Here is a 26610-nt window from a genome sequence, read left to right as displayed (position 1 = left end):
CCTAGGAGTAAGGAGTTTTCGATTTTCTCCTATGTCCACAAAGTTTATTCACGGATAGATTTTTTTGTTTTGGGAAGGGCACTGATCCCGAAGGTGACGGGGACGGAGTACACGGCTATAGCTATCTCGGACCACGCTCCACATTGGGTGGACCTGGAGATAGGGGAGGAAAAAGAACAGCACCCGCCCTGGAGAATGGACATGGGATTATTGGCAGATGAGGGGGTGTGTTTAAGGGTGAGGGGGTGTATTGAAAGGTACTTGGAACTCAATGACAATGGGGAGGTTCAGGTGGGAGTGGTCTGGGAGGCGTTGAAGGCAGTGGTTAGAGGGGAGCTGATATCTATCAGGGCACATAAAGGAAAGCAGGAGGGTAGGGAAAGGGAGCGGTTGTTGAAAGAACTTTTGAGGGTGGACAGACAATATGCGGAGGCACCGGAGGAGGGACTGTACAGGGAAAGGCAAAGGCTACATGTAGAATTTGACTTGTTGACTACGGGTAATGCAGAGGCACAATGGAGGAAGGCACAGGGTGTACAGTACGAATATGGGGAGAAGGCGAGCAGGTTGCTGGCCCACCAACTGAGGAAAAGGAGAGCAGCGAGGGAGATAGGGGGGTTGAGAGATGAGCAGGGAGAGATGGAGCGGGGAGCGGAGAGAGAGAATGGAGTGTTCAAGGCATTTTATGAAAGATTATATGAAGCTCAGCCCCGGAAGGGAAGGAGAGAATGATGTGCTTTCTGGATCAGCTGGAATTTCCTAAGGTGGAGGAGCAGGAGAGGGCGGGACTGGGAGCACAGATTGAGACGGAGGAAGTAGTGAAAGGGATTGGGAGCATGCAGGCGGGGAAGGCCCCGGGACCAGACGGATTCCCAGTGGAATTTTATAGGAAATATATGGACTTGCTGGCCCCGCTACTGATGAGAAGGGAAAGGGGGCAGCTGCCCCCGACTATGTCAGAGGCAACGATATCGCTCCTCCTAAAGAAGGAAAAAGACCCGCTGCAATGCGGGTCCTATAGGCCCATTTCCCTCCTGAATGTGGATGCTAAGATTCTGGCCAAGGTAATGGCAACGAGGATAGAGGATTGTGTCCCGGGGGTGGTTCATGAGGACCAAACTGGGTTTGTGAAGGGGAGACAGCTGAACACGAATATACGGAGGCTGCTAGGGGTAATGATGATGCCCCCACTAGAGGGGGAAGCGGAGATAGTGGTGGCGATGGATGCCGAGAAAGCATTTGATAGAGTGGAGTGGGATTATTTGTGGGAGGTGCTGAGGAGATTTGGCTTTGGAGATGGGTATATCAGATGGGTACAGTTGCTGTATAGGGCCCCGATGGCGAGCGTGGTCACGAATGGACGGGGGTCCGATTATTTTCGGCTCCATAGAGGGACGAGGCAGGGATGTCCTCTGTCCCCGTTATTGTTTGCACTGGCGATTGAGCCCCTGGCCATAGCATTGAGGGGTTCCAGGAAGTGGAGGGGAGTACTCAGGGGAGGAGAAGAACACCGGGTATCTCTGTCTGCGGATGATTTGTTGTTGTATGTGGCGGACCCGACGGAGGGGATGCCAGAGATAATGAGGATACTTGGGGAGTTTGGGGATTTTTCAGGGTATAAATTGAACATGGGGAAAAGTGAGTTGTTTGTGGTGCATCCAGGGGAGCAGAGCAGGGAAATAGAAGATTTACCGTTGAGGAAGGTAACAAGGGACTTCCGGTGCTTGGGGATCCAGATAGCCAAGAATTGGGGTACATTACACAGGCTTAATTTAACGCGGTTGGTGGAACAGATGGAGGAGGACTTTAAGAGAAGGGACATGGTGTCCCTGTCACTGGCAGGTAGGGTGCAGGCGGTTAAAATGGTGGTCCTCCCGAGATTCCTTTTTGTGTTTCAGTGCCTCCCGGTAGTGGTCACGAAGGCTTTTTTCAAGAGAATCGAGAAGAGCATGATGAGTTTTGTGTGGGCCGGGAAGACCCCGAGAGTGAGGGGGGGATTTTTGCAGCGTAGTAGGGACAGGGGGGGGGTTGGCACTACCGAGCCTAAACGACTATTACTGGGCCGCCAATGTTTCAATGGTGTGTAAGTGGATGGGAGAAGGGGAGGGAGTGGCGTGGAAGAGATTGGAGAGGGCGTCCTGCAGGGGGACTAGCCTACAAGCAATGGTGACGACACCGTTGCCGTTCTCACCGAAGAAATACACCACAAGCCCGGTGGCGGAGGCTACATTGAAAATTTGGGGGCAGTGGAGACGGCATAGGGGAAAGACGGGAGCCTCGGTGCGGTCCCCGATAAGAAATAACCACAGGTTTGTTCCGGGGAGAATGGATGGGGGATTTGGAACATGGCAAAGAGCTGGGGTAGTACAATTGAGAGATCTGTTCGTAGATGGGGCGTTTGCAAGTCTGGGAGCGCTGACGGAAAAATATGGGTTGCCCCAACGGGCTTTCGCGAGGCAACAGGTGAGGGAATTCTCGCAGATCCCGACGCAGGAGGTGCAGGATAGAGTGATCTCAGAGACATGGGTGGGGGATGGTAAGGTGTCGGACATATGTAGGGAAATGAGGGACGAGGGGGAGACCATGGTAGATGAGCTGAAAGGGAAATGGGAAGAGGAGCTGGGGGAGGAGTTTGAGGAGGGGCTGTGGGCCGACGCCCTACGTAGGGTAAACTCATCGTCCTCGTGTGCCAGGCTAAGCCTGATACAATTTAAGGTGTTACACAGGGCGCATATGACTGGAGCACGGCTCAGTAAATTTTTGGGGGTAGAGGATAGGTGTGGGAGATGCTCGAGAAGCCCAGAGAATCACACCCACATGTTCTGGTCATGCCCGGCACTACAGGGGTTCTGGGTGGGGGTGGCAAAGGTGCTTTCGAAGGTGGTGGGGGTCCAGGTCGAACCAGGCTGGGGGTTGGCTATATTCGGGGTTGCAGAAGAGCCGGGAGTGCAGGAGGCGAGAGAGGCTGATGTTTAGGCCTTTGCGTCCCGAGTAGCCCGGCGTGGGATATTGCTTATGTGGAAGGAAGCCAAACCCCCGGGCGTGGAGACCTGGATAAACGACATGGCAGGGTTTATAAAGTTAGAACGGATCAATTCGTATTAAGGGGTTCGGCTCAAGGGTTCACCAGGCGGTGACAACCGTTCGTCGACTACCTCACAGAAAGATAGAGGGAATGGAAAAGAAGAAGACAACAGCAGCAACCCAGGGGGCAGGAGGGGGGGGGGGGGGGGGGAGAACCGGACGGACTCTCAGGGATGTCATTGTATATGTATAGACACTTGTTATAGGTCATGTATATTGGATTGTATCTTTGGAGAGTAACTATTTTTGACAAGGCAGTTACCACTCAGTTTTGTTTTTGTTTATATATTATTTATTTATTTGTTTAAAACAGGCCACGGGTATTTATATTGCTTTGTTGTTGTTCAAAAGAAAAACTATGTACTGTTATGTTTGGCCACAAAATTTTGAATAAAATATATATTTTTTTAAAAAACTGTACAAATGTGAGGGCTTCCGGTTGCTGCTATGCAGAGCTAAGTCGCAAGTTCGGCAGCTCCCGCTTGGAACGGATTTTGCGGCTCTTTTCATGGCCCCCAACGGCATTTTATCGACATTTCCCGGTATGGGAAGAAGACTGCAACATTCCCCCGACAGTGTATGGCTTGGACCAGGAGCGGGGCGACTAAAAAAGTGGTGGTGAACCCAAAGAAAGTGCGAGGGAAGAAGAGCAAGATAGCGGCGGGCGGGGACCAGGCAGTGTGGATGCAGTGGGCGCAGGAGCAGCAGGAGGTTATCCAGCGCTGCTTCAGGGAGCTCAAAGCGGACCTGCTGGAGCCGACGAAGGCTTCTATCGATAAGCTGCTGGAGACCCAGACAGCCCAGGGGATGGCGATCCTCAAGGTCCGACAAAAGGTCTCCGATAACGAGGACGAGATCTTGGGCCTTGCGGTAAAGGTGGAGGCGCACGAGGCGCTCCACAAGAAATGGCAGGAGCGGTTCGAGGAGATGGAGAATCGGTCGAGGCGGAAGAATCTGCGGATTCTGGGCCTCCCGGAGGGGCTGGAGGGGCCGGACGTGGGGGCCTATGTGGTCACCATGTTAAACTCGCTGATGGGAGCGGGGTCCTTCCAAGGGCCCCTGGAGCTGGAAGGGGCCCATAGAGTGCTGGCGAGGAGGCCCAAGGCTAATGAGCCGCCGCGGGCGGTGTTGGTGCGGTTTCATCAGTTCGCTGATCGGGAGTGCGTGCTCAGATGGGCCAAGAAAGAGAGGAGCAGCAGGTGGGAGAACGCGGAGGTTCGAATATACCAGGACTGGAGCGCGGAGGTGGCGAAGAAGAGGGCCGGGTACAACCGGGCGAAGGCGGTGCTGCACAGGAAAGGGGTGAAGTTTGGCATGCTGCAGCTGGCGCGACTGTGGGTCACCTACAAGGACTGGCACCATTATTTTGAGTCCCCGGAGGAGGCGTGGGCCTTTGTTCAGGCCGAGAAGCTGGACACAAACTGAGGGTCGGGATGGGTGGTCGGAGATTGCAGTTGGGGTGTTACATTTTGAGGGGGGGTTCTTTGCTCGTTTCTTTTTGATTCGGTGTGGGTGGTTAGGGTGGGTTGGGCACTGTTTTGGTTGGGTCTGTCGGGTGGGCTCTTGGAGGGGGGCAAGTAAATGGAGTAGGGGTGGATGGCCGGTAGGGGGGATGGGGCTCCGCAGGGGAGGGTGAGGCCCGAGTCGGGGGTGAGGGGATTGGGCCTGTAAAAGGAGCTGCGCCAGAGGAGGCGGGGCAGGTGGAAAGCGCGGGCTTTTTCCACCTGAGGGGGAGGGTGGTGCTGGTCAACGTGTACGCCCCGAACTGGGACGATGCGGGTTTTATGCGACGCATGTTGGGTCAGGTCCCAGACTTGGAAATGGGGGGCCTGATAATGGGGAGAGACTTTAACACGGTGCTGGATCCGGCACTGGACCGTTCCAGCTCTAGGACGGGTAGGAAGCCGGCGGTGGCTAAAGTGCTGAGGGGCTTTATGGACCAGATGGGAGGGGTGGGCCCTTGGAGATTTGCAAGGCCGGGGGCTAGGGAATTTTCATTCTTCTCGCATGTTCATAAGGCCTATTCCCGGATCGACTTTTTTATTATGAGCGGGGCGCTGATAGCGAGAGTAGAGGATACCGAGTACTCGGCGATAGCCATTTCGGATCACGCCCCGCATTGGGTAGACCTAGAGCTGGGGGAGGAGAGGGACCAGCGCCCGCTGTGGCATTTGGAGGTGGGGCTGTTGGCGGACGAGGAGGTGTGTGAGCGGGTCCGAGGGAGCATAGAGAGATACCTGGAGGCCAACGATAATGGGGAGGTCCGAGTGGGGATGGTCTGGGAGGCGCCGAAGGCGGTGGTTAGGGGTTAGGTGGTGGGGGAGATGGTGAGGGTAGACAGGAGGTATGCGGAGGTGCCTGAGGAGGGACTGTTGAGGGAGAGGCGTAGCCTCCAGGCCGAATTCGACCTGTTGACCACCAGGAAGGCGGAGGCGCAGTGGAGGAAGGCCCAGGGGCGATTTATGAATATGGGGAAAAGGCAAGTCGGATGCTGGCGCATCAGCTTCGGAAGCGGGACGCAGCTAGGGAGTTCAGGATAGGGGAGGAAGTGTGGTGCGGAGTGGGGTTGGCATCAATGGGGTCTTCAGGGACTTTTATGAGGAACTGTATCGGTCCGAGCCCCCCCTGGAGTAGGGAGGGATGGGCCGCTTTCTGGACCAATTGAGGTTCCCGAAGGTGGAGGAGGGACTGGTGGCGGGATTAGGGGCCCTGATTGGGCTGGAGGAGCTGGCCAAAGGGATATGGAGCATGCAGGCGGGGAAGGCACCGGGGCCGGACGGCTTCCTGGTCGAATTCTACAAAAAATATGTGGACCTGTTGGGCCCGTTGCTGGTTAGGACCTTCAATGAGGCAAGGGGGGGGGCATTGCCCCCGACGTTGTTCCAGGCACTGATTTCCTTGATCCTGAAGCAGGACAAGGATCCCCTGCAGTGTGGGTCTTACAGGCCGATTTCGTTGTTAAACGTAGATGCCAAGGTGCTGGCGAAGGTCTTAGCCACGAGAATTAAGGATTGTGTGCCGCAGGTGATCCACGAAGACCAGACGGGGTTCGTGAAGGGGAGGCAGTTGAACGCGAATGTGCGGAGGCTCCTGAACGTTATGATGCCGGCGAGGGAGCGGGAGGCGGAGATAGTGGTGACGATGGATGCCGAGAAGGCCTTTGATAGGGTAGAGTGAGGGTACTTGTGGGAGGTGAAGAGGTTCGGGTTTGGGGAGGGGTTCGTCAGGTGGGTTAGGTTGTTGTACAAGGTCCCGATGGTGAGTGTGGCCACGAACAAGAGGAGGTCTGAGTACTTTCGGTTGCATCGAGGGACGAGGCAGGGGTGTCCCCTGTCCTCCTGCTCTTCGCACTGGCGATTGAACCCCTGGCTATGGTTCTGAGGGAGTCGAGGAACTGGAGGGGGTTGGTGCGGGGTGGGGAGGAGCATAGGGTGTCGCTCTATGCGGACGACTTGCTGCTATATGTGGCGGACCCGGTGGGGGGAATGCCGGAGGTAATGAGGATCCTCAGGGAGTTCGGGGATTTCTCAGGGTACAAGCTCAACATGGGGAAGAGCGAGTTGTTCGTGGTTCACCCAGGGGACCAGGAGAGGGAGATTGGCGAGCTCCCACTACAAAGGGCGGAGAGGAGCTTCAGGTATTTGGGGGTCCAGGTGCCAGGAGCTGGGGGTCCCTGCATAGACTTAATTTCATGAGGCTAGTGGAGCAAATGGAGGAGGAGTTTAAGAGGTGGGACGCGTTGCCGCTGTCCCTGGCGGGTAGGGTGCAGTCAGTTAAGATGACGGTGCTCCCAAGGTTTTTGTTCCTGTTCCAGTGCCTCCCCATTCTTATCCCGAAGGCCTTCTTTGGGCGGGTCAACAGGAGCATAACGGGGTTTGGGTGGGTGCGAGGGACTCAGAGGGTGAGAAGGGTGTTCCTGGAGAGGGGTAGGGATGGATGGGGGGGGGGGGGGGCGCTGGCACTGCCCATCCTCTGTGGGTACTACTGGGCCGCCAATTTGGCGATGGTGCGCAAGTGGGTGATGGAGGGGGAGGGGGCTGCATGGAATAGGCTGGACACAGCGTCTTGTGAGGGTACAAGTCTGGAGGCGCTGGCAACGGCGCCGCTGCCGCTCCCTCCAATGAGGTATACCACGAGCCCGGTGGTGGCGGCTAGCCTCAAAATCTGGGGGCAGTGGAGGCGGCACAGGGGGGAAGTGGGGGCCTTGGTGTGGACCCCGATACGGGGGAACCACCGGTTTGTCCCGGGGAGAATAGTTCCTCTTCATGCGCGAACCACCGGTTTGTCCCAGGGTGAACTCTTCCTCTTTGTGCGCGAGGCTCAGCCTCATACAGTTTAAGGTGCCGTACAGGGCACACATGACCGGGACAAGGATGAGCAGGTTTTTTGGGGGTGAGGACAGGTGTGTTAGGTGCTCAGGGAGCCCAGCAAACCACCCCCATATGTTCTGGACATGCCCAGCGCTGGAGGAGTTTTGGAAGGGCGTAGTGAGGACGGTGTCGAGGGTGGTCGGATCCAGGGTCAAACCAGGCTGGGGGCTTGCAATATTTGGGGTTGCAGGGGAGCCGGGAGTGCAGGAGGTGAAAGAGGCCGGTATTCTGGCCTTTAATTTATTATGTATGTATAAGGGGGAGGGGGGCATGGGGGTTGTTTTATTTTGTTTTGTATTTAATTCTATTGGGTTCCTTTTTCATTTTATTGTTGGTATTTTGTGAAAACTTCAATAAAAATTATTTATTTTTAAAAAACTGTACAAATGTAATCTTGTGACTTAAGTTTATTTTATTCCTTTAAATAAACGTTTATATTTAGTTTTAAAATAATTTCAAACCACTTGTGAAGAATTTTCTCCCGGCTTCAGATACCTTCTCATGAAAATACAAATTGCAAATCGTTGTGATAGCTTGTTCAAGTTTCCCTTTGAGATTTGAGTGGCCTGGTATATCATAACACTGTTGAATTTCATAATAATTTTGAACACATCGGTTACATCACTACTCAATCTGCGATTTTGTCTGCTTCACTTCACCTCCTGCTGAAACCTTCATCCATGCCTGTTACCCGTAGTCCAAAATATTCCAATCTACTCCCTGGCCAATCACCCATCTTCTAACCCCCTCATCTACGTTTGCACCCAATTCTTTGTTTTCCAATTAAGGGGCAATTTAGCGTGACCAATTCATCTACCCTGCACATCTTTTGGGTTGTGGGGGTGAAACCCACGAACCCCCCATACGTAAACATATGCAAAACTTTGTTGCCCATTTCCTAACTCTCACCAAGCCTCAATTACCCATCTCCCCGCTGTTCGCTGACCTATGTTGAATCCTGAACGTCTTGATTCTGAAATTCTCCCAACTTGTTTTCAAATCTCTCCATGAGTTCATCCCTCCCCTACCCTCGAAGCTCCCCGGGCCCTACAACCGCCCCACCCCCGAGATGTGTGTGTCACTCGTTCCACCCCATAACGTCACCACTCCACCACTGAGAGTCGGGTCTTCAGTTGCCGAGTTCCCTCCTCACACCTCTCTGCCTCGCTTTCCTCATTTAAGAAATTCCTTAGATTGCCCTCTTTGATCAAACCTTTGATCACCTGCTCCAAAATCTCTTCTGTATCAATCTTTGTCTGATCATCACTTTGAGACATTTAACTATGTTAAAGGCTCTGTACAAGCACAAATTTGTGCTCTATATCAATAATTATATGGACCAGTTACCCTACTGCCCGAAAGCAGTCAGATACAGCTGGATGTCCAGTGTCCTCGGACATCAGATATTATTTTGGAGATTACAAACATCACCCCAAGATTAAACCGTGGTTAATCGGCTAACGTTTGTGGTCTTATAACACCACATTTTAATTGTGAAAAGCAAAAATCAAAATCGGGTACATCAAAATGTGTAACACAACTTACACAGGTTTTTAAAATAGTAAAACATCCCAGGACAGGACACAGGAGCTATTACTGCAGAAATTAACTGTTCATTGCAGAAATATTCATTTGGATCTCGTCACAATAACAAAGAGTTTCCACGCTGTAATTCCTGGTGAATTATCGCAACAGTTTCATTTCCAGCTCCCATCTTTCCATTCCCAAGCATCATAATTATAATATAATCTTTATTATTGTCACAAGTAGGCTTACATTAACACTGCAATGAAGTTACTGTGAAAATCCCCTAGTCGCCACACTCCGGCGCCTGTTCCGGTACACAGAGGGAGAATTCAGAATGTCCAAATTACCTAACAAGCACGTCTTTCGGGACTTGTGGGAGGAAACCGGAGCGCCCGGAGGAAACCCACGCAGACACGGGGAGAACATGCAGACGCCGCACAGACAGTGACCCAAGCCGGCAATCGAACCTGGGACCCTGGAGCTGTGAAGCAACAGTGCTAACCACTGTGCTACCGTGCCGCACATACGTCCCAATCCAATTAGGGGAAAAGACAAGAAGACATGATGATAAATGACTGGCCGTACCTCATTATTGGTGTAGTGCAGGCTCATCGGCTGACCAAAGGCAACCTTGGCTTTTGTGACAATATCTTCGAGAAGGACTGGCCTGGGAAACTGAAGGATTCTGAATGGGGAGTGAGAACAGGAATTAATCAACAAGTTTCTCCAACAAGCTGCTCTATTAGAAAGCTGAACCTGAAACCAGACAGCAGCACTTCTCATACTTCACAGGTGTGCCGACAACAGCCGATTTAATTAACACCATTTCCCAAAGAGGATTTCATCTTGAAAGTCAGCAGTTTGTTTGCTTTTCAGGACTGATCAATACTTCCGAATGGAAAACGCTTTAAAAGTGCTTACCCTTCGGAGAATTTCCCGGTTCTGTTGCCCTATCCAAAATGCTGATGAATTGAAATCTACTCATTCAAACATTTTCTCAAGCTTTCATTTTATGTTCAAGATAAGGGATGTTAGTCGTGCGAAATTGAATACTTCTCCATCTCAATTAGGAGAATTCTGCTACAAACAGCGCTGTGAAATCTGACTGGAAGGATTCACTTCAAACAGATTTGGGCTGAGACGGTTGGCACCTGTTTTATTCGACCAAACTAAACGTGATCGCTGCTCCAAAGTCAGTACCTAATCCAGTGCACCAACCTGACCCTGCAAATATACAGTCATTACAGCAATACCTGGCAGGGAAGGTAGTGCAATGTTTCTCCTGCAGAATGTTTGAGGTGAGGGACGCCGTCAGTGTCCCTGATGATTTCATCTGTGGGAAGTGCACCCATCTCCAGCTCCTCAGAAACCGCGTTAGGGAACTGGAGCTGGAGGAACTTCGGATCATTCGGGAGGCAGAGGTGGTCATAGATAGAAGCTTCAGGGATGTAGTTACTCCGAAGAATAAAGATAGATGGGTGACGGTGAGAGGGGCTGGGAGGAAGCAGTCAGTACAGGGATCCCCTGTGGTCGTTCCCCTTAGTAACAAGTATACCGCTTTGGATACTGTTGGGGGGGGGGGGCGACTTACCAGGGGTAAGCCATGGGGTACAGGTCTCTGGCACAGAGTCTGTCCCTGTTGCTCAGAAGGGAAGGGGGGAGAGGAGTAGAGCATTTGTCATTGGAGACTCCATAGTTAGGGGGATAGATAAGAGATTCTGTGGGAACGAGAGAGACTCGCGGTTGGTGTGTTGCCTCCCAGGTGCCAGGGTGCGTGATGTCTCGGATCGTCTTTTCGGGATCCTTAAGGGGGAGGGGGAGCAGTCCCAAGTCGTGGTCCACATAGGTACCAACGACATAGGTAGGGATAGGGATGTAAGGCAGGAATTCAGGGAGCTAGGGTGGAAACTTAGATCTAGGACAAACAGAGTTATTATCTCTGGGTTGTTACCCGTGCCACGTGATAGCGAGACGAGGAATAGGGAGAGAGAGGAGTTGGAACACGTGGCTACAGGGATGGTGCAGGAGGGAGGGTTTCAGATTTCTGGATAATTGGGGCTCATTCTGGGGTCGGTGGGACCTCTACAAACGGGATGGTCTACACCTGGACCAGAGGGGTACCAATATCCTGGGGGGAAAATTTGCTAATGCTCTTCAGGGGGGTTTAAACTAGTTCAGCAGGGGCTTGGGAACCTGAATTGTAGCCCCAGTATACAGGAGGTTGAGAGTAGTGAGGTCATGAGTAAAGTTTCAAAGTTGCAGGAGTGTACCGGCAGGCAGGAAGGTGATTTAAAGTGTGTCTTCTTCAATGCCAGGAGCATCCGGAATAAGGTGGGTGAACTTGCGGCATGGGTTGGTACCTGGGACTTCGATGTTGTGGCCATTTCGGAGACATGGATAGAGCAGGGACAGGAATGGTTGTTGCAGGTGCCGGGGTTTAGATATTTCAGTAAGCTCAGGGAAGGTGGTAAAAGAGGGGGAGGGGTGGCATTGTTAGTCAAGGACAGTATTACGGTGGCAGAAAGGATGTTTGATGAGGACTCGTCTCCTGAGGTAGTATGGGCTGAGGTTAGAAACAGAACAGGAGAGGTCACCCTGTTAGGGGTTTTCTATAGGCCTCCGAAAAGTTCCAGAGATGTAGAGGAAAGGATTGCAAAGATGATTCTGGATAAGAGCGAAAGCAACAGGGTAGTTGTTATGGGGGACTTTAACTTTCCAAATATTGACTGGAAACGCTATAGTTCGAGTGCTTTAGATGGGTCCGTTTTTGTCCAATGTGTGCAGGAGGGTTTCCTGACACAGTATGTAGATAGGCCAACGAGAGGCGAGGCCATATTGGATTTGGTACTGGGTAATGAACCAGGACAGGTGTTAGATTTGGAAGTAGGTGAGCACTTTGGTGATAGTGACCACAGTTCGATTAAGTTTACTTTAGTGATGGAAAGGGATAGGTATATACCGCAGGGCAAGAGTTATATCTGGGGGAAAGGCAATTATGATGCAATGAGGCAAGACTTAGGATGCATCAGATGGAGAGGAAAACTGCAGGGGATGGGCACAATGGAAATGTGGAGCTTGTTCAAGGAACAGCTACTGCGTGTCCTTGATAAGTATGTACCTGTCAGGCAGGGAGGAAGTGGTCGAGCAAGGGAACCGTGGTTTACTAAAGCAGTCAAAACGCTTGTCAAGAGGAAGAAGGAAACTTATGTAAAGATGAGACATGAAGGTTCAGTTAGGGCGCTCGAGAGTTACAAGTTAGCTAGGAAGGACCTAAAGAGAGAGCTAAGAAGAGCCAGGAGAGGACATGAGAAGTCTTTGGCAGGTAGGATCAAGGATAACCCTAAAGCTTTCTATAGATATTTCAGGAATAAACGAATGACTAGGGTAAGAGTAGGGCCAGTCAAGGACAGTAGTGGGAAGTTGTGCTTGGAGTCCGAGGAGATAGGAGAGGTGCTAAATGAATATTTTTTGTCAGTATTCACACGGGAAAAAGGCAATGTTGTCGAGGAGAGTACTGAGATTCAGGCTACTAGACTAGAAGGGCTTGAGGTTCATAAGGAGAAGGTGTTAGCAATTCTGGAAAGTGTGAAAATAGATAAATCCCCTGGGCCTAGGATTTATCCTAGGATTCTCTGGGAAGCTAGGGAGGAGATTGCTGAGCCTTTGGCTTTGATCATTAAGTCATCTTTGTCGACAGGAATAGTGCCAGAAGACTGGAGGATAGCAAATGTTGTCCCCTTGTTCAAGAAGGGGAGTAGAGACAACCCCGGTAACTATAGACCAGTGAGCCTTACTTCTGTTGTGGGCAAAATCTTGGAAAGGTTTATAAGAGATAGGATGTATAATCATCTGGAAAGGAATAATTTGATTAGAGATAGTCAACACGGTTTTGTGAAGGGTAGGTCGTGCCTTACAAACCTTATTGAGTTCTTTGAGAAGGTGACCAAACAGGTGGATGAAGGTAAAGCAGTTGATGTGGTGTATATGGATTTCAGTAAAGCATTTGATAAGGTTCCCCACGGTATGTTACTGCAGAAAATACGGAGGCATGGGATTCAGGGTGATTTAGCAGTTTGGATCAGAAATTGGCTAGCTAGAAGAAGACAAAGGGTGGTGGTTGAAGGGAAATGTTCAGACTGGAGTCCAGTTACTAGTGGTGTACCACAAGGAGCTGTTTTGGGGCCACTGCTGTTTGTCATTTTTATAAATGACCTGGAGGAGGGCGTAGAAGGATGGGTGAGGAAATTGGCAGATGACACTAAAGTCGGTGGAGATGTGGACAGTGCGGAAGGATGTTATAAGTTACAGAGGGACATAGATAAGCTGCAGAGCTGGGCTGAGAGGTGGCAAATGTAGTATAATGCAGAAAAGTGTGAGGTGATTCATTTTGGAAGAAATACCAGGAAGACAGAGTACTGGGCTAATGGTAAGATTCTTGGCAGTGTGGATGAGCAGAGAGATCTCGGTGTCCATGTACATAGATCCCTGAAAGTTGCCACCCAGGTTGAGAGGGTTGTTAAGAAGGCGTACGGTGTGTTAGCTTTTATTGGTAGAGGGATTGAGTTTCGGAGCCATGAGGTCACGTTGCAGCTGTACAAAACTCTGGTGCGGCCGCATTTGGAGTATTGCGTGCAATTCTGGTCGCCGCATTATGGGGAGGATGTGGAAGCATTGGAAAGGGTGCAGAGGAGATTTACCAGAATGTTGCCTGGTATGGAGGGAAGATCTTATGAGGAAAGGCTGAGGAACTTGAGGCTGTTTTCGTTAGAGAGAAGAAGGTTAAGAGGTGACTTAATTGAGGCATACAAGATGATCAGAGGATTGGATAGGGTGGACAGTGAGAGCCTTTTTCCTCGGATGGTGATGTCTAGCACGAGGGGACATAGCTTTAAACTGAGGGGAGATAGATATAGGACAGATGTCAGAGGTAGGTTCTTTACTCAGAGAGTAGTAAGGGCGTGGAATGCCCTGCCTGCAACAGTAGTGGACTCGCCAACACTAAGGGCATTCAAATGGTCATTGGATAGACATATGGACGATAAGGGAATAGTGTAGATGGGCTTTATAGTGGTTTCACAGGTCGGCGCAACATCGAGGGCCGAAGGGCCTGTACTGCGCTGTTATGTTCTATGTTCTATGTTCTATCACCTAGCTTCCACTTGGCTAATACAATCACCTCATACTCTCTGCACTTTACCAGGATCTCAGATCTGTCCTTAGAGGGGTTGCAATGAAGGTTCATTAGGTTGGTCGCTGGGATGTGAGGCAGGGAGGAATACAACTCCTTTTTCTTACATTTTCATTGTGTTGTTTTCCTGGACTGTCCCAAGCCCTGGGATCTTGTTTCTCCGTTTGTCTTTCACCCACCGTTTTCTCTCCCTGAATATTTCCATGCTTTTATACTCTTAGTTTGAGCTCCTCTTTATTTCTCAATCTGTTCCTGATGCTCCACAATTTACCCTTTGTTCAGTTAAGGCTCTCTGACCCTTGGATCTCCGGCTAATGATCTCTCTTTCTCCATTCTCCCAGTCTTTGTCTTTCGTGCTCCCCCTCTCCCACCACCTCCAATCTCCTCGACCAATGAGTCGTTTTAGGACCACAGACCATGGAAGAGAGTGAGACTATCAAGGCAATGGTGTAATATAGTCAAAGGATCTTGTCTATTCTTCAAAGAGACCAAAACTGTACAGAGTGCTACAAAAAGATATAGAAAGGTTAAGTGATGGACAAAGATGGGGAAAATGGAGTATACTGTGGGAAAATGTGAAATTGTCCATTTTGACAGGAACAATAAAGAAAGCATATTATCTCAATGGTGAGAGATTGCAGAGCTCTGCGATGCAAAGGGATCTGGGTGTCCGAGTGCCTGAATTGCAAAAGGCTGGTATACAGATACAGCAAGTAATTAGGAAAGCTAATAGAATCATAGAATGCAGAAGGAGGCCACTTGGCCCATCGCGCCTGCACCGACCCTCTGAAACAGCACCCTACTTAGGCCCAAACACCTGTTCTATCCTCTTAACTCCACTAAACTAAGGGCAATTTAGCATGGCCAATCTACCGAACCTGCACACCTTTGGACTGTGGGAGGAAACCGGAGCACCCGGAGGAAACCCACGCACACACGGGGAGAACATGCAGACTCCGCACAGACAGTAACCCAAGGTCAGAATCGAACCCGGGGCACTGGCAATGAGGCAGCAGTGCTAACCACTCTGCCACCTAGAATGTTATTGTTTATTTTGAGGGGAATTGATTGCAAAAGTAGGGAGGTTATGCTTCAGTTGCACTAGTGAGGCAATATTTGGAGTTCTGTGTACAGTATTGGTCACCGTATTTTATGTGTTGGAAGAAGTTCAGAGAAGGTGTAATACACCTGGAATGGGGAGGTTGTCTTATGAGGAAAGATTAGACAGGCTGGGTTTGTACCCCTGAGGGGTGTGGACAGGGTGGATGTGGGGAAGTATTTCCTCTTGTGGGAGAATATAGAACTCGGGGTATAAAGAGGTCGCCCATTTAAGACAGAAATGAGGCGGAAATCTTTCTCTCAGAGGGTTGAGTCTTTGGAACTCTCTTCTGAAAAGGTTGTGAAAGCAGAGCAGTTGAATATTTTTACGGCAGAGGTCGATAGATTCTTGGTGAACAAGGGGGTGATAGGTTATCGGGAGTAGGTGGAGTGCAGGTTTGAGGTTACTATGAGAGGCTGATTGGCCTTCTGCTGCTCCTTGTCCATTTGCTCAGGTGTGGTTTCACCAAAGGTCCATCTAATTGCAGTAATATAACTGCTCTTACACTCCAACCCCCTTTGCAATAAAGGATAACATACTTTTTGATTTCTTTTTTTTTATAAACCTTTTTTTAAATTTAGAGTACCCAATTATTTTTTTTCCAATTAAGGGGCAATTTAGCGTAGCCAATCCACATTCTCCCCGTGTGTGCGTGGGTTTCTCCGGATGCTCCGGTTTCCTCCCACAATCCAAAGATGTGCAGGTTCGGTGGATTGGCCATGATAAATTGTCCCTGGTGTCCAAAATTGCCCTTAGTGTTGGGTGGGGTTAATGGGTTCTGGGGTTAGGGTGGAGGTGTGGACCTTGGGTGGGGTGCCCTTTCCAAGAGCCGGTGCAGGCTCGATGGGCCGAATGGCCTCCTTCTGCACTGTAAATTCTATGATTCTAACCTGCACATCTTTGGGTTGTGGGGGTGAAACCCACGCAGACACGGGGAGAATATGCAAACTCCACACCGAAAGTGGCCCAGGGCCGGGATTCAAACTCGGGTCCTCAGCACCGCAGTCCCACTGCTAACTTTTGATTTCTTAATTGCTCGCTGTATCTGCATATTCTGTGATTCATGTACATGACAGAGCAGTCAGAGAGAACGCAGAGTGTTGACTTGGAGAGACACCAGGAAAAGTAATGGCAATCATTCAGAAAAATGAGAAGAATGAGACAGGCAGTATGGTAACATGGAGAGAAATTAGACCACAAGGACACAAAAGTTAAGGGCACAGATTCAAAGATCAGTCACAAACAGAAACAGAGAAAGACCTAGATCGGTGAGATTTACGACGACAAAAAGAACACTTCCAAGAGAAAACACACCTGAAGAAAATGACACAGACAGAGCTCTCAGCAACACAAACATTAGGCGAATCGAGATTACTTCAAGTTACATAAAGTGGAAGTGAGGTGATGTTATGTGACCACACATCAAGGTCTCAATAGACAATCAGTATCAGGGCCAGCCAGTACATGCATGACTCTCACTAAACATATAATAACCAAATTGTTGATGGGATCTGTCTAATTTGGGAGGCGATGAGCTCCGCCCAGGGTCACTTCTGGATGAAGCATGGTTTGCTGTGACTGGAGAGGTCGATGAGTGACAGTCCCTTCTGCAGTTGACACAAATGAATGGCGTTAACCCAAGGTCGACAGGTACTTTTTCCTTCCGCCGGGTTCTCTTCCCCACCAGCTGGTCATTTCTTTTGTCCTCTGCTTTTTCCACACCCTCCTTAACAGCTCATCTCCGGGCACTAGAGTCAGCGGTGAGGACTTCCCATGCACCGACACCAATCCTGGTCTACGTAAGCTCTTGCTTGCAGACATCCTCGTATCATAGAACATAAAACATACAGCGCAGAGGCCATTCGGCCCATCGAGTCTGCACCGACCCACTTAAGCCCTCACTTCCACCCTATCCCTGTAACCTAATAATCCCTTCTAACCTTTTTTGGTCATGGCCAAATTTAGCATGGCCAATCCACCTAGCCTGCATGTCTTTGGACTGTGGGAGGAAACCGGAGCACCCGGCGGAAACCCACGCAGACAGGGGGAGAACGTGCGGACTCCGCACAGACAGTGACCCAGCGGGTAATCGAACCTGGGACCCTGGCGCTGTGAAGCCACAGTGTCAATCACTTGTGCCACTGTGTGCCCAACATATCGCAGACATGGGTGACCTGTTGGTCCCATGCCAATAGCAAGCTCACCAAGGAGCATGCCTTTGGGCTCACACGACCCAGCCAAAGTCACCGCTGACTCAAGAGGGCAAACATGCCGGGGATCGCTGCAGACTGGTCTACTTCCATACTCAGCACGCTGTCTTTCCAGGAGATGCCCAATATTCGTCTGAGGGAGCAGAGGTGAAAGCTGTTCAGCCTCTTCTCTTGGTTTGCATGAGGTGTCCCTGTAAAAGAGGGAGCTGAGAATACACGTCTGGAACACACGGAGCTTTGTATTTTTGGTTAGTTTGCTGTTGGTCCGCACTGAACTTTTCAACTTTGACATGACAGCTGCAGCCTTGGCAAACCTGTCGTTTATTTCGGCATCGAGGGACAGGTTGCTGGCGGTTGCTAATCCAAGATATGTGAAGTTGTTGTGACCTCCAGAGTGAGACTCTCTACGTTGATCAAAGGCGGAGTCTCCACGTCCTGGCCCATAACTTTGCTCTTCCTGACACTGATCATCAGTCAAAGCCCCTTGCCGGTCCAGAAAAGTTGATCTCCAAGCTGTTGTAAGTGGGCTTCAATATAGGATGTCAGCACATCATCATAAACAGCAACTCACCAACCAGCATTTTGGAATTAATCAACGCTATTAACCAAATTGGGGCACAAAATGTTTTAGAAAAAGGGAACATTCTGAAAGAATTGCGTTCAGGGTCTGAATTTAAAAAATAAACAAACTCTGCATTTAAAGTAAAGAAAATTGAGGGATTGGTATCTTGAAAATAATTCCAATCTTTCGTTCACACATTCAAACTAGCAAACTGAAGAAAACACTGACTTGGGCATTGTCTGGACAGAGAATAAATCATTTTTTTAAACCACAAAACAAAGTTACATTCTCCTGTAAAGGAGGTTGCTGAGAATACACGTCTGGTAGCACATGGCAGAACCCTGAGGAACATTAACATGCAGAGGGATCTGGGCGTGCAGGTCCACAGTTCCCTAAAAATGGCAACACAGTTCCCTAAAAATGGCAACACAGGTGGCCAAGGTGATTAAGAAGGCATTTTGGCATGCTTGCCTTCATCAGCCGGGGCATTGAGCACAGGAAATCATGTTGCAGCTATTTAAAACCTTGGTTCGGCCGCATTTGGAGCATTGCGTGCGGTACTGGTCACCACATTGTCAGAAGGCCATGGAAGCTTTGGAGAGAGCGCAAAGAAGGTTCACCAGGATGTTGCCTGGTCTCGAGGGTGTTGGCTATGAGGAGAGGTTGAATAAACTTGGATTGTTTTCACTGGAAAGACGGAGGCTGAGGGGAGACCTGATAGACGTCTACAAAATTATGGGAGGCATAGACAGGGTGGATAGTCAGAGGCTTTTTCCAAGAATGGAAGTGTCAATTACACAGGGCACAGGTTCAAGGTGAGAGGGGGAAAGTTTAAGGGAGATGTGTGGGGTACGTTTTTCACACAGAGAGTGGTGGGTGCCTGGAACACGCTGTCAGAGGATGTGGTGGAAGCAGCACATTAGCAACATTTAAGAGGCACCTGGATGGGTCCATGAATAGGGAGGAAATAGAGGGATACGGACCGAGTGAGGGCAGAAGGGTTTTTCTTAGTTCGGGCATCATGATCGGCACAGGCTTGGAGGGCCGAAGGGCCTGTTCCAATGCTGTACTTTTCTTTGTTCTTTGTTTTCCCATCCAATGAGACACTCCAGCTGACCCCCCCCCCCCACCCACCCCCCCCCCCCCCCCCCCCACCCCCATATGTTCTGGGCATGCCCAGCGCTGGAGGAATTTTGGAATAGCGTAGTGAGGACGGTGTCGAGGGTGGTAGGATCCAGGGTCAAACCAGGCTGGGGGCTCACAATATTTGGGGTTGCAGAGGAGCCGGGAGTGCAGGAGGCGAAAGAGGCCGGTATTCTGGCCTTTGCGTCCCTAGTAGCCCGGCAAAGGATTCTTCTTCAGTGGAAGGATGAGAGGCCCCCAAGCGTAGAATCCTGGATCAACGGTATGGCGGGGTTTATTAAATTGGGGAGGGTGAAATTTGCCTTAAGGGGATCGGTGCAAGGGTGTTTCAGGCGGTGGCAACCGTTCTTGGACTTCCTGGCAGAACGGTAGACAATGGTCAGCAGCAGCAACCCGGGGGGTCTATTTTATTTTTTGTTTGTCTACACTGGGGGATCTGAGGGGGTGTATATATTTGCTATGTTTGCTATGTGTTTCGGCGGGTGTTAATTTATTATTTATGTATGGGGGGAGGGGGGCACGGGGTTGTTTTGTTTTGTTTGGTATTTAATTTTATTGGGTTCCTTTTACATTTTGTTGTTGATATTTTGTGAAAACTTTAATAAAAATTATTTTTTTTTAAAAAGAGGGTGTTCAATGAGGCAAGGGAAAGAGGGGTGTTGACCCCGACGATGTCACAGGCAACGATTTCGCTGATTCTAAAGCGGGACAAGAACCCGGAGCTGTGTGTGTCCTACAGGCCGATCTCCCTGTTGAATGTAGATGCCAAGTTGCTGGCCAAAATCTTGTCCTCCAGGATTGAGGATTTTGTTCCGGACGTTATTGGGGAAGACCAGGCAGGGTTTGTTAAGGGCAGACAGTTGGTGGCCAATGTAAGAAGGCTGTTAAATGTGGTCATGATGCTCCCAGAAGGTAGGGAGGTGGAGGTAGTGACCGCAATGGATGCAGAAAAGGCTTTTGATCGGGTAGAATGGAACTATCTGTGGGAGATACTGGGATGGTTCGGATTCTGCGGACAATAACCCCTCCCAATCTTTTCTTGGTCACTTAAGGGCAATTTATCATGACCAATCCACCTAACCTGCACATCTTTGGACATGCAAACTCCGCGCAGACAATGACCCAGCGGGGAATCGAACCTGGGACCCTGGCGCTGTGAAGCCACAGTGCTATCCACTTGTACTACCGTGCTGCCCCAAATGAAAGACGATTTTCGGAGATGGGACGCACTTCCATTGTCTCTGGCTGAGAGGGTGCAAACGGTGAAGATGACGGTCCCCCCGAGATTCTTACTTGTATTTCAGTGTCTCCCCATTTTTATTCCGCGGTCCTTTTTTAAGCGGGTCAACAGAGTGATCACGGGCTTCGTCTGGGCGGGCAAGACCCCGCGAGTAAGGAAGATAAAGCTTGAGCGGAGTCTGGGAGAGGGCGGGCTGGCGCTGCCAAATTTTAGCAACTATTACTGAGCAATATAGTCATGATCAGGAAGTGGGTGGTGGGGGAGGGGTCAGCATGGGTGCGTATGGAGGCGGCTTCATGCAAGGGCACCAGTTTGGGGGCGTTGGTAACCGTGCCCCTGCCATTCCCGCTGGCACGGTACTCCACCAGCCCCGTGGTGGTGGCGGCCCTGAGAGTCTGGGGGCAATGGAGGCGGCATGTGGGAGCAGTGGGAGCATCGGTCTGGGCCCCAATCTGTGATAATCACCGGTTTACCCCGGGGAGTATGGACGGGGGGGTTCCGGTTATGGCGGAGAGTGGGGATTGAGAGGATGGGGGATAGGTTTGTAGAGGGGAGCTTTCCGAGTATGAGGGCATTGGAGGAAAAGTTTGGGTTGGCGAGGGGAAACTAATTTAGGTATCTGCAGGAGCGGGACTTCCTACGTAAACAGGTGTCAACCTTCCCGCTCCTACCGCTAAGGGGGATTCAGGACAGGGTAGTTTCCAGAGGGTGGGTAGGAGAAGGGAGCGTCTCGGACATTTATCAGAAGCTTATGGGGTCGGAGGAGACGCAGACCGAGGAGCTGAAGTGCAAGTGGGAGGAGGAGCTGGGAGGTGAGAGAGAGGACGGTCTATGGGTGGACGCGTTGAGTCGAGTCAACACGTCCGCAACATGTGCCAGGCTCAGCCTGATACAGTTTAACGTTGTTCACCGGGCTCACATGACAGTGGCCCGTTTGAGCAGATTCTTTGGGGTGGAGGACGGGTGCACAAAATGTCCAAAGCTTAGGGGATTTTGGCAGGGGTTTGCAATGAAATGAAAATCGCTTATTGTCACAAATTAAGTTACTGTGAAAAGCCCCTAGTCTCCACATTCCGGCGCCTGTTCGGGGAGGCTGGTACGGGAATTGAACCGTGTTCCTGGCCTGCCGTGGTCTGCTTTCAAAGCCAGCGATTTAGCCCTGTGCTACACCAGCTCCTGACGTCTGCAGACGTCTGTCCACGGTGTTAAAAACAAGGGTGGCGCTGAGTCCAGAGGTTGCGATTTTTGGGGTGTCAGACCACCCGGGAATCCAGGAGGAAAAAGAGGCAGACGTTCTGGCCTCTGCTTCCCTGGTTGCCCAGAGATGGATACTATTAGCATAGAAGGACTCAAAGCCCCCGAAGTCGGAGACCTGGCTATCGGACATTGCTAGCTTTCTCTGTTTGGAGAAAATCAAGTTCGCCTTGGTCACTGTTATGGTTTCATGTATATTGTTTATTTTGATGTTGTTACTATACCAAAAATACCTCAATAAAATGTTTATTCTTACAATACAAGCTTACAATGGAAGTTATGGATGGGGCTCAGATGCTGAGCAAACAGCCATTGTAACTCATTATAACACAAGATTGAAGTCTGTCTTACGGCCCAGTGTAACTCCCAATGGAGTTAACTGGAGTTAACCGGGGGGATATGGAGTTAACTGGAGGATACTGGAGTTAACTGAAGGATACTGGTTAACTGAAGGATACTGGAGTTCACTGGAGGATACTGGAGTTCACTGGAGGATACTGGAGTTCACTGGAGGATACTGGTTAACTGAAGGATACTGGAGTTCACTGGAGGATACTGGAGTTCACTGAAGGATACTGGTTAACTGAAGGATACTGGAGTTCACTGGAGGATACTGGAATTAACTGAAGGATACTGGTTAACTGAAGGATACTGGAGTTCACTGGAGGATACTGGAGGATACTGGAGTTAACTGGAGGATACTGGAGTTCACTGGAGGATACTGGAGTTCACTGGAGGATACTGGAGTTCACTGGAGGATACTGGAGTTCACTGGAGGATACTGGAGTTCACTGGAGGATACTGGAGTTCACTGGAGGATACTGGAGTTCACTGGAGGATACTGGAGTTCACTGGACGATACTGGAGTTAACTGAAGGATACTGGTTAACTGAAGGATACTGGAGTTCACTGGAGGACACTGGAGTTCACTGGAGGATACTGGAGTTAACTGAAGGATACTGGAGTTAACTGAAGGATACTGGAGTTAACTGGAGGACACTGGAGTTCACTGGAGGATACTGGAGTTAACTGAAGGATATTGGTTAACTGAAGGATACTGGTTAACTGGAGGATACTGGAGTTCACTGGAGGATACTGGAGTTAACTGGAGGATACTGGAGTTAACTGAAGGATACTGGAGTTAACTGGAGGATACTGGAGTTAACTGGAGGATACTGGAGTTAACTGAAGGATACTGGAGTTAACTGAAGGATACTGGAGGTCACTGGAGGATACTGGAGTTAACTGAAGGATATTGGTTAACTGAAGGATACTGGAGTTAACTGAAGGATACTGGAGTTAACTGAAGGATACTGGTTAACTGAAGGGTACTGGAGTTAACTGGAGGACACTGGAGTTCACTGGAGGATACTGGAGTTCACTGGAGGATACTGGAGTTAACTGAAGGATACTGGTTAACTGAAGGATACTGGAGTTAACTGGAGGACACTGGAGTTCACTGGAGGATACTGGAGTTAACTGGAGGACACTGGAGTTAACTGAAGGATGCTGGAGTTCACTGGAGGATACTGGAGTTAACTGGAGGATACTGGAGTTAACTGAAGGATATTGGTTAACTGAAGGATACTGGTTAACTGAAGGATACTGGAGTTAACTGAAGGATACTGGTTAACTGAAGGATACTGGACTTCACTGGAGGATACTGGAGTTAACTGGAGGATACTGGAGTTCACTGGAGGATACTGGAGTTCACTGGAGGATACTGGAGTTAACTGGAGGATACTGGTTAACTGAAGGATACTGGAGTTCACTGGAGGATACTGGAGTTAACTGGAGGATACTGGTTAACTGAAGGATACTGGAGTTAACTGGAGGATACTGGAGTTAACTGAAGGATACTGGTTAACTGAAGGATACTGGAGTTAACTGGAGGATACTGGAGTTAACTGAAGGATACTGGAGTTAACTGAAGGATACTGGAGTTAACTGGAGGACACTGGACTTCACTGGAGGATACTGGAGTTAACTGAAGGAGACTGGAGTTAACTGAAGGAGACTGGAGTTAACTGAAGGAGACTGGAGTTAATGGAGGATAAAAGATGATGTCTCACCTCTTTTCACCACGGTATTCAAACTTGACTCGAACGTCATTCTGCAATTGAAAATAGAGAAAGTCAAACACCTTTCGACTGAAGCAAACAAGCCACGTGGGATATAATAATAAAATATATAATATAATATAACCCTAACGACCCAGTGTGCCTTTTCCACAGGTCAACCTTCAACAAATACCCGCCTTCTCACCCTGTCCCTCAAACTCTTATACCCTCCAACGCACATCTAGATTGGCCTTTCAACTTGCACTGTGGACTTCACTGTCCTCCCCCACAGCTCCATGAGCTGGAAGCAAACAATTACAGAGATATTAATAGATTAAGTGAACGGCAAATGGATTTCAATGTAGGCAAATGTCAGGTTAATAAAAAGGACAGAACAAGGGACTTTCTAAATGGTCAAAGGCTAGAAACAGTGGAGGTTCAAAGAAATGTGGGCATTCAAGTATATAGACCATGAAAATGTTGTGAACTGGGACAGACAGGCTAATAGAATGCTGGGTTAATAGAGTGCTCAGCTGGCGATCAACAGCAGCACCACCCATAGCTGCAGACTGGCTGTGCGACCGGTCGGAAGAAGGCTCCCACAAAACGTGGGAGCCATTCACCCAGTCGTTCCAAGGCCTGTTTGCAGCCTACAGCCAGTCAACCAGAGGGAACTGAAAGCCACAACGCAACAACGTATGCCAGTGAAATGGGTAAGGGGGGGTGTGGACAATGAAACATAGAACCCAACCAAGATCAGCAAGCAAACAACAAAATATACGGCATCACGCCAAGCACGCAAGAACAGAAAACAGGAGCTGACGAGGAAAGAGGGCACGCCAGACAACCAGAAGGGGGTCGAGAAGAAAGTGGGGGTGGAGAAAAATATGTGGGGGGGGCCCGGTCGGGAATAAACCGATGTAAATAGCAAAACACAACCCATGTACGTACAATTCTTCCTTTTCTTTTTATTCTTTACTGTTTTACTTTGTAGTGTTATTAGTCTATTATTTCACTCCTGTTATCTTCCAATGTATGTTCTTAATTGCCTTTGTCTTGTACAGCTTAAAAATCCTGAATAAAAACACTTAAAAAAGTAGTGGTATTGCAGGAAATGTAAAGAGAGACAAATAATGACTAGTGGGCAGAAAGCAAACCACTTCAGAACAAACAAATGCGGGTAGCGGTGTGCTTCAGACATCGAGGCTGTGCAATCTCTTGCTCTACATAAATACAATAATGGATGTCGACCACGCCAGGAAGAACATAAGAACAGGAGTAAGATATTCAGCACCTCCAGCCAGTGAATAGGAACAGGAGGGGGTGATTCAGCCCTCCAGCCTGTTACAAAGGAACAGAAGGCAGCTATTCAGCCTCTTTTGCTGGTTACTGAGGAACAGCAGAAGAGTATTTAGCGCCTTGAGACTGTTCCATAGGACACGATACGCCATTCAGCCACGTGCGCCTGCTCTGCCATGCAACCAGGTACTGGCTGACCTGTACTTCAACTCCATTTACTGTACATCGCAGCAGATAAATCAACCCAGCAAACGAGACAATCCTATTTTTCTGGTCCCAAAAATGTGTTTCTGCTCAGCGGATAACGTGACGTCCCTTTACAACCGTGGCATGCTGCACCCACATTAAGAGACATAGACATTGAACATAGTGCAGAAGGAGGCATTCGGCTCATCGAGTCTGCACCGACCCACTTAAGCCCCCACTTCCACCCCATCCCCACAACCCAACAACCCCTCCGACCCATTTTGGACACAGGCACAAGCCATTTGGTCCAACTGGGCTATGCTGGTGTTAATAGTCTTCATGAGCCTTCCCCTACTCCTCTTTTTCTAGCTGTTCGGAATGTGCGAGAATCCCAACACTTTGCAATTTGTAAGACTCTGAGGGAACACTACTAAACCATAACACTGACCAATAGGTACATTTTATGGAAAATCAAACTTTAATTTGAACACAGAATTAATCATATTACCAACAAGAAACAGCTTTACAATTAACAGTTACATCAGTTCTTAAATGAAGGGGGAAAAAACTTTAACTCACTATCTACACCTGCCATTGCATATTCCAATTAAGCAGCTCAAATGCCATGTAAATAAAGAGAACAATCAGGGTTACTTGCTCCTCTGTGCACACCTTTGGAGAGCGACCCTTTCAGGAGCAACCTGAAAATATCCTTCTGCCTTTCTCAACTTAAAATCCGATAGCAGACTGCAAAGCCTCAGACAGATCAGGCTCCTCCCATTAATTACATCATCTGTACCCCAAGGGTAAAGCATTCTCTAGTCTCCACCCACTGAGATGACCCATGACCTACTGAGCGAGGACTAAACACTATCCCTCAAATATGATCGACACCCCAGGGATCCTCCAAAATCAAAACAATGTTCCATGAGCCATCTCTCTGTAAACAAGTAAAATGATTAAAATCAATGATTATCTCACCTTTACAACCTCTTAATCACCACTTTAGCAGACACACTGATTGTATGTATTTTAAACCAGGGTTTTTAATAACATTACTGCAACAAAATATAAATTTTCACAATTTTTATATTCATCACAAAGCCCATCAACATATCCTGCTATTCCTTTCTTCCTGATGTGTCTTTCTAGCTTCGCATGAAATGCATCTATAATATTCACTTCAATTGCACTGTCAAGTAGCAAATTTCACAGTAAGTTTTGTTTGAATTTCCTCCTGGATTTATTGGTGACTATTTCTGTTTTTGAATTTCCACAAATGGAAAGGTCAAGGTACAGAGTTGATCTGTGACAGATCTGCAAAGTCATTCACGCGAAGGTATCAGACAAGAGTATTAGACAAGCCTGTGATAACGGTGTTCTGCTTC

General features: G+C 49.2%; 1 protein-coding gene across 3 annotated transcripts in view; it reads right to left on the bottom strand.

Moving 5' to 3' along the window:
* map3k2 (mitogen-activated protein kinase kinase kinase 2) overlaps positions 1–26610 on the bottom strand; it is a 267110-nt gene that overhangs the window by 187068 nt on the left and 53432 nt on the right. For all 3 annotated transcript variants that reach the window (XM_072468674.1, XM_072468672.1, XM_072468673.1), the window contains 2 exons: positions 23750–23790; positions 9567–9666 (listed from right to left, as the gene is read on the bottom strand). In XM_072468674.1, coding sequence (XP_072324775.1) covers positions 9567–9666; positions 23750–23790 — 141 coding nt within the window. The remainder of the gene's footprint in view (positions 1–9566; positions 9667–23749; positions 23791–26610) is intronic.

This window comes from Scyliorhinus torazame, chromosome 2, assembly GCF_047496885.1.
Source record: "Scyliorhinus torazame isolate Kashiwa2021f chromosome 2, sScyTor2.1, whole genome shotgun sequence".
Taxonomy (NCBI): domain Eukaryota; kingdom Metazoa; phylum Chordata; class Chondrichthyes; order Carcharhiniformes; family Scyliorhinidae; genus Scyliorhinus; species Scyliorhinus torazame.
This window is presented reverse-complemented; position numbering and strand designations above follow the sequence as displayed.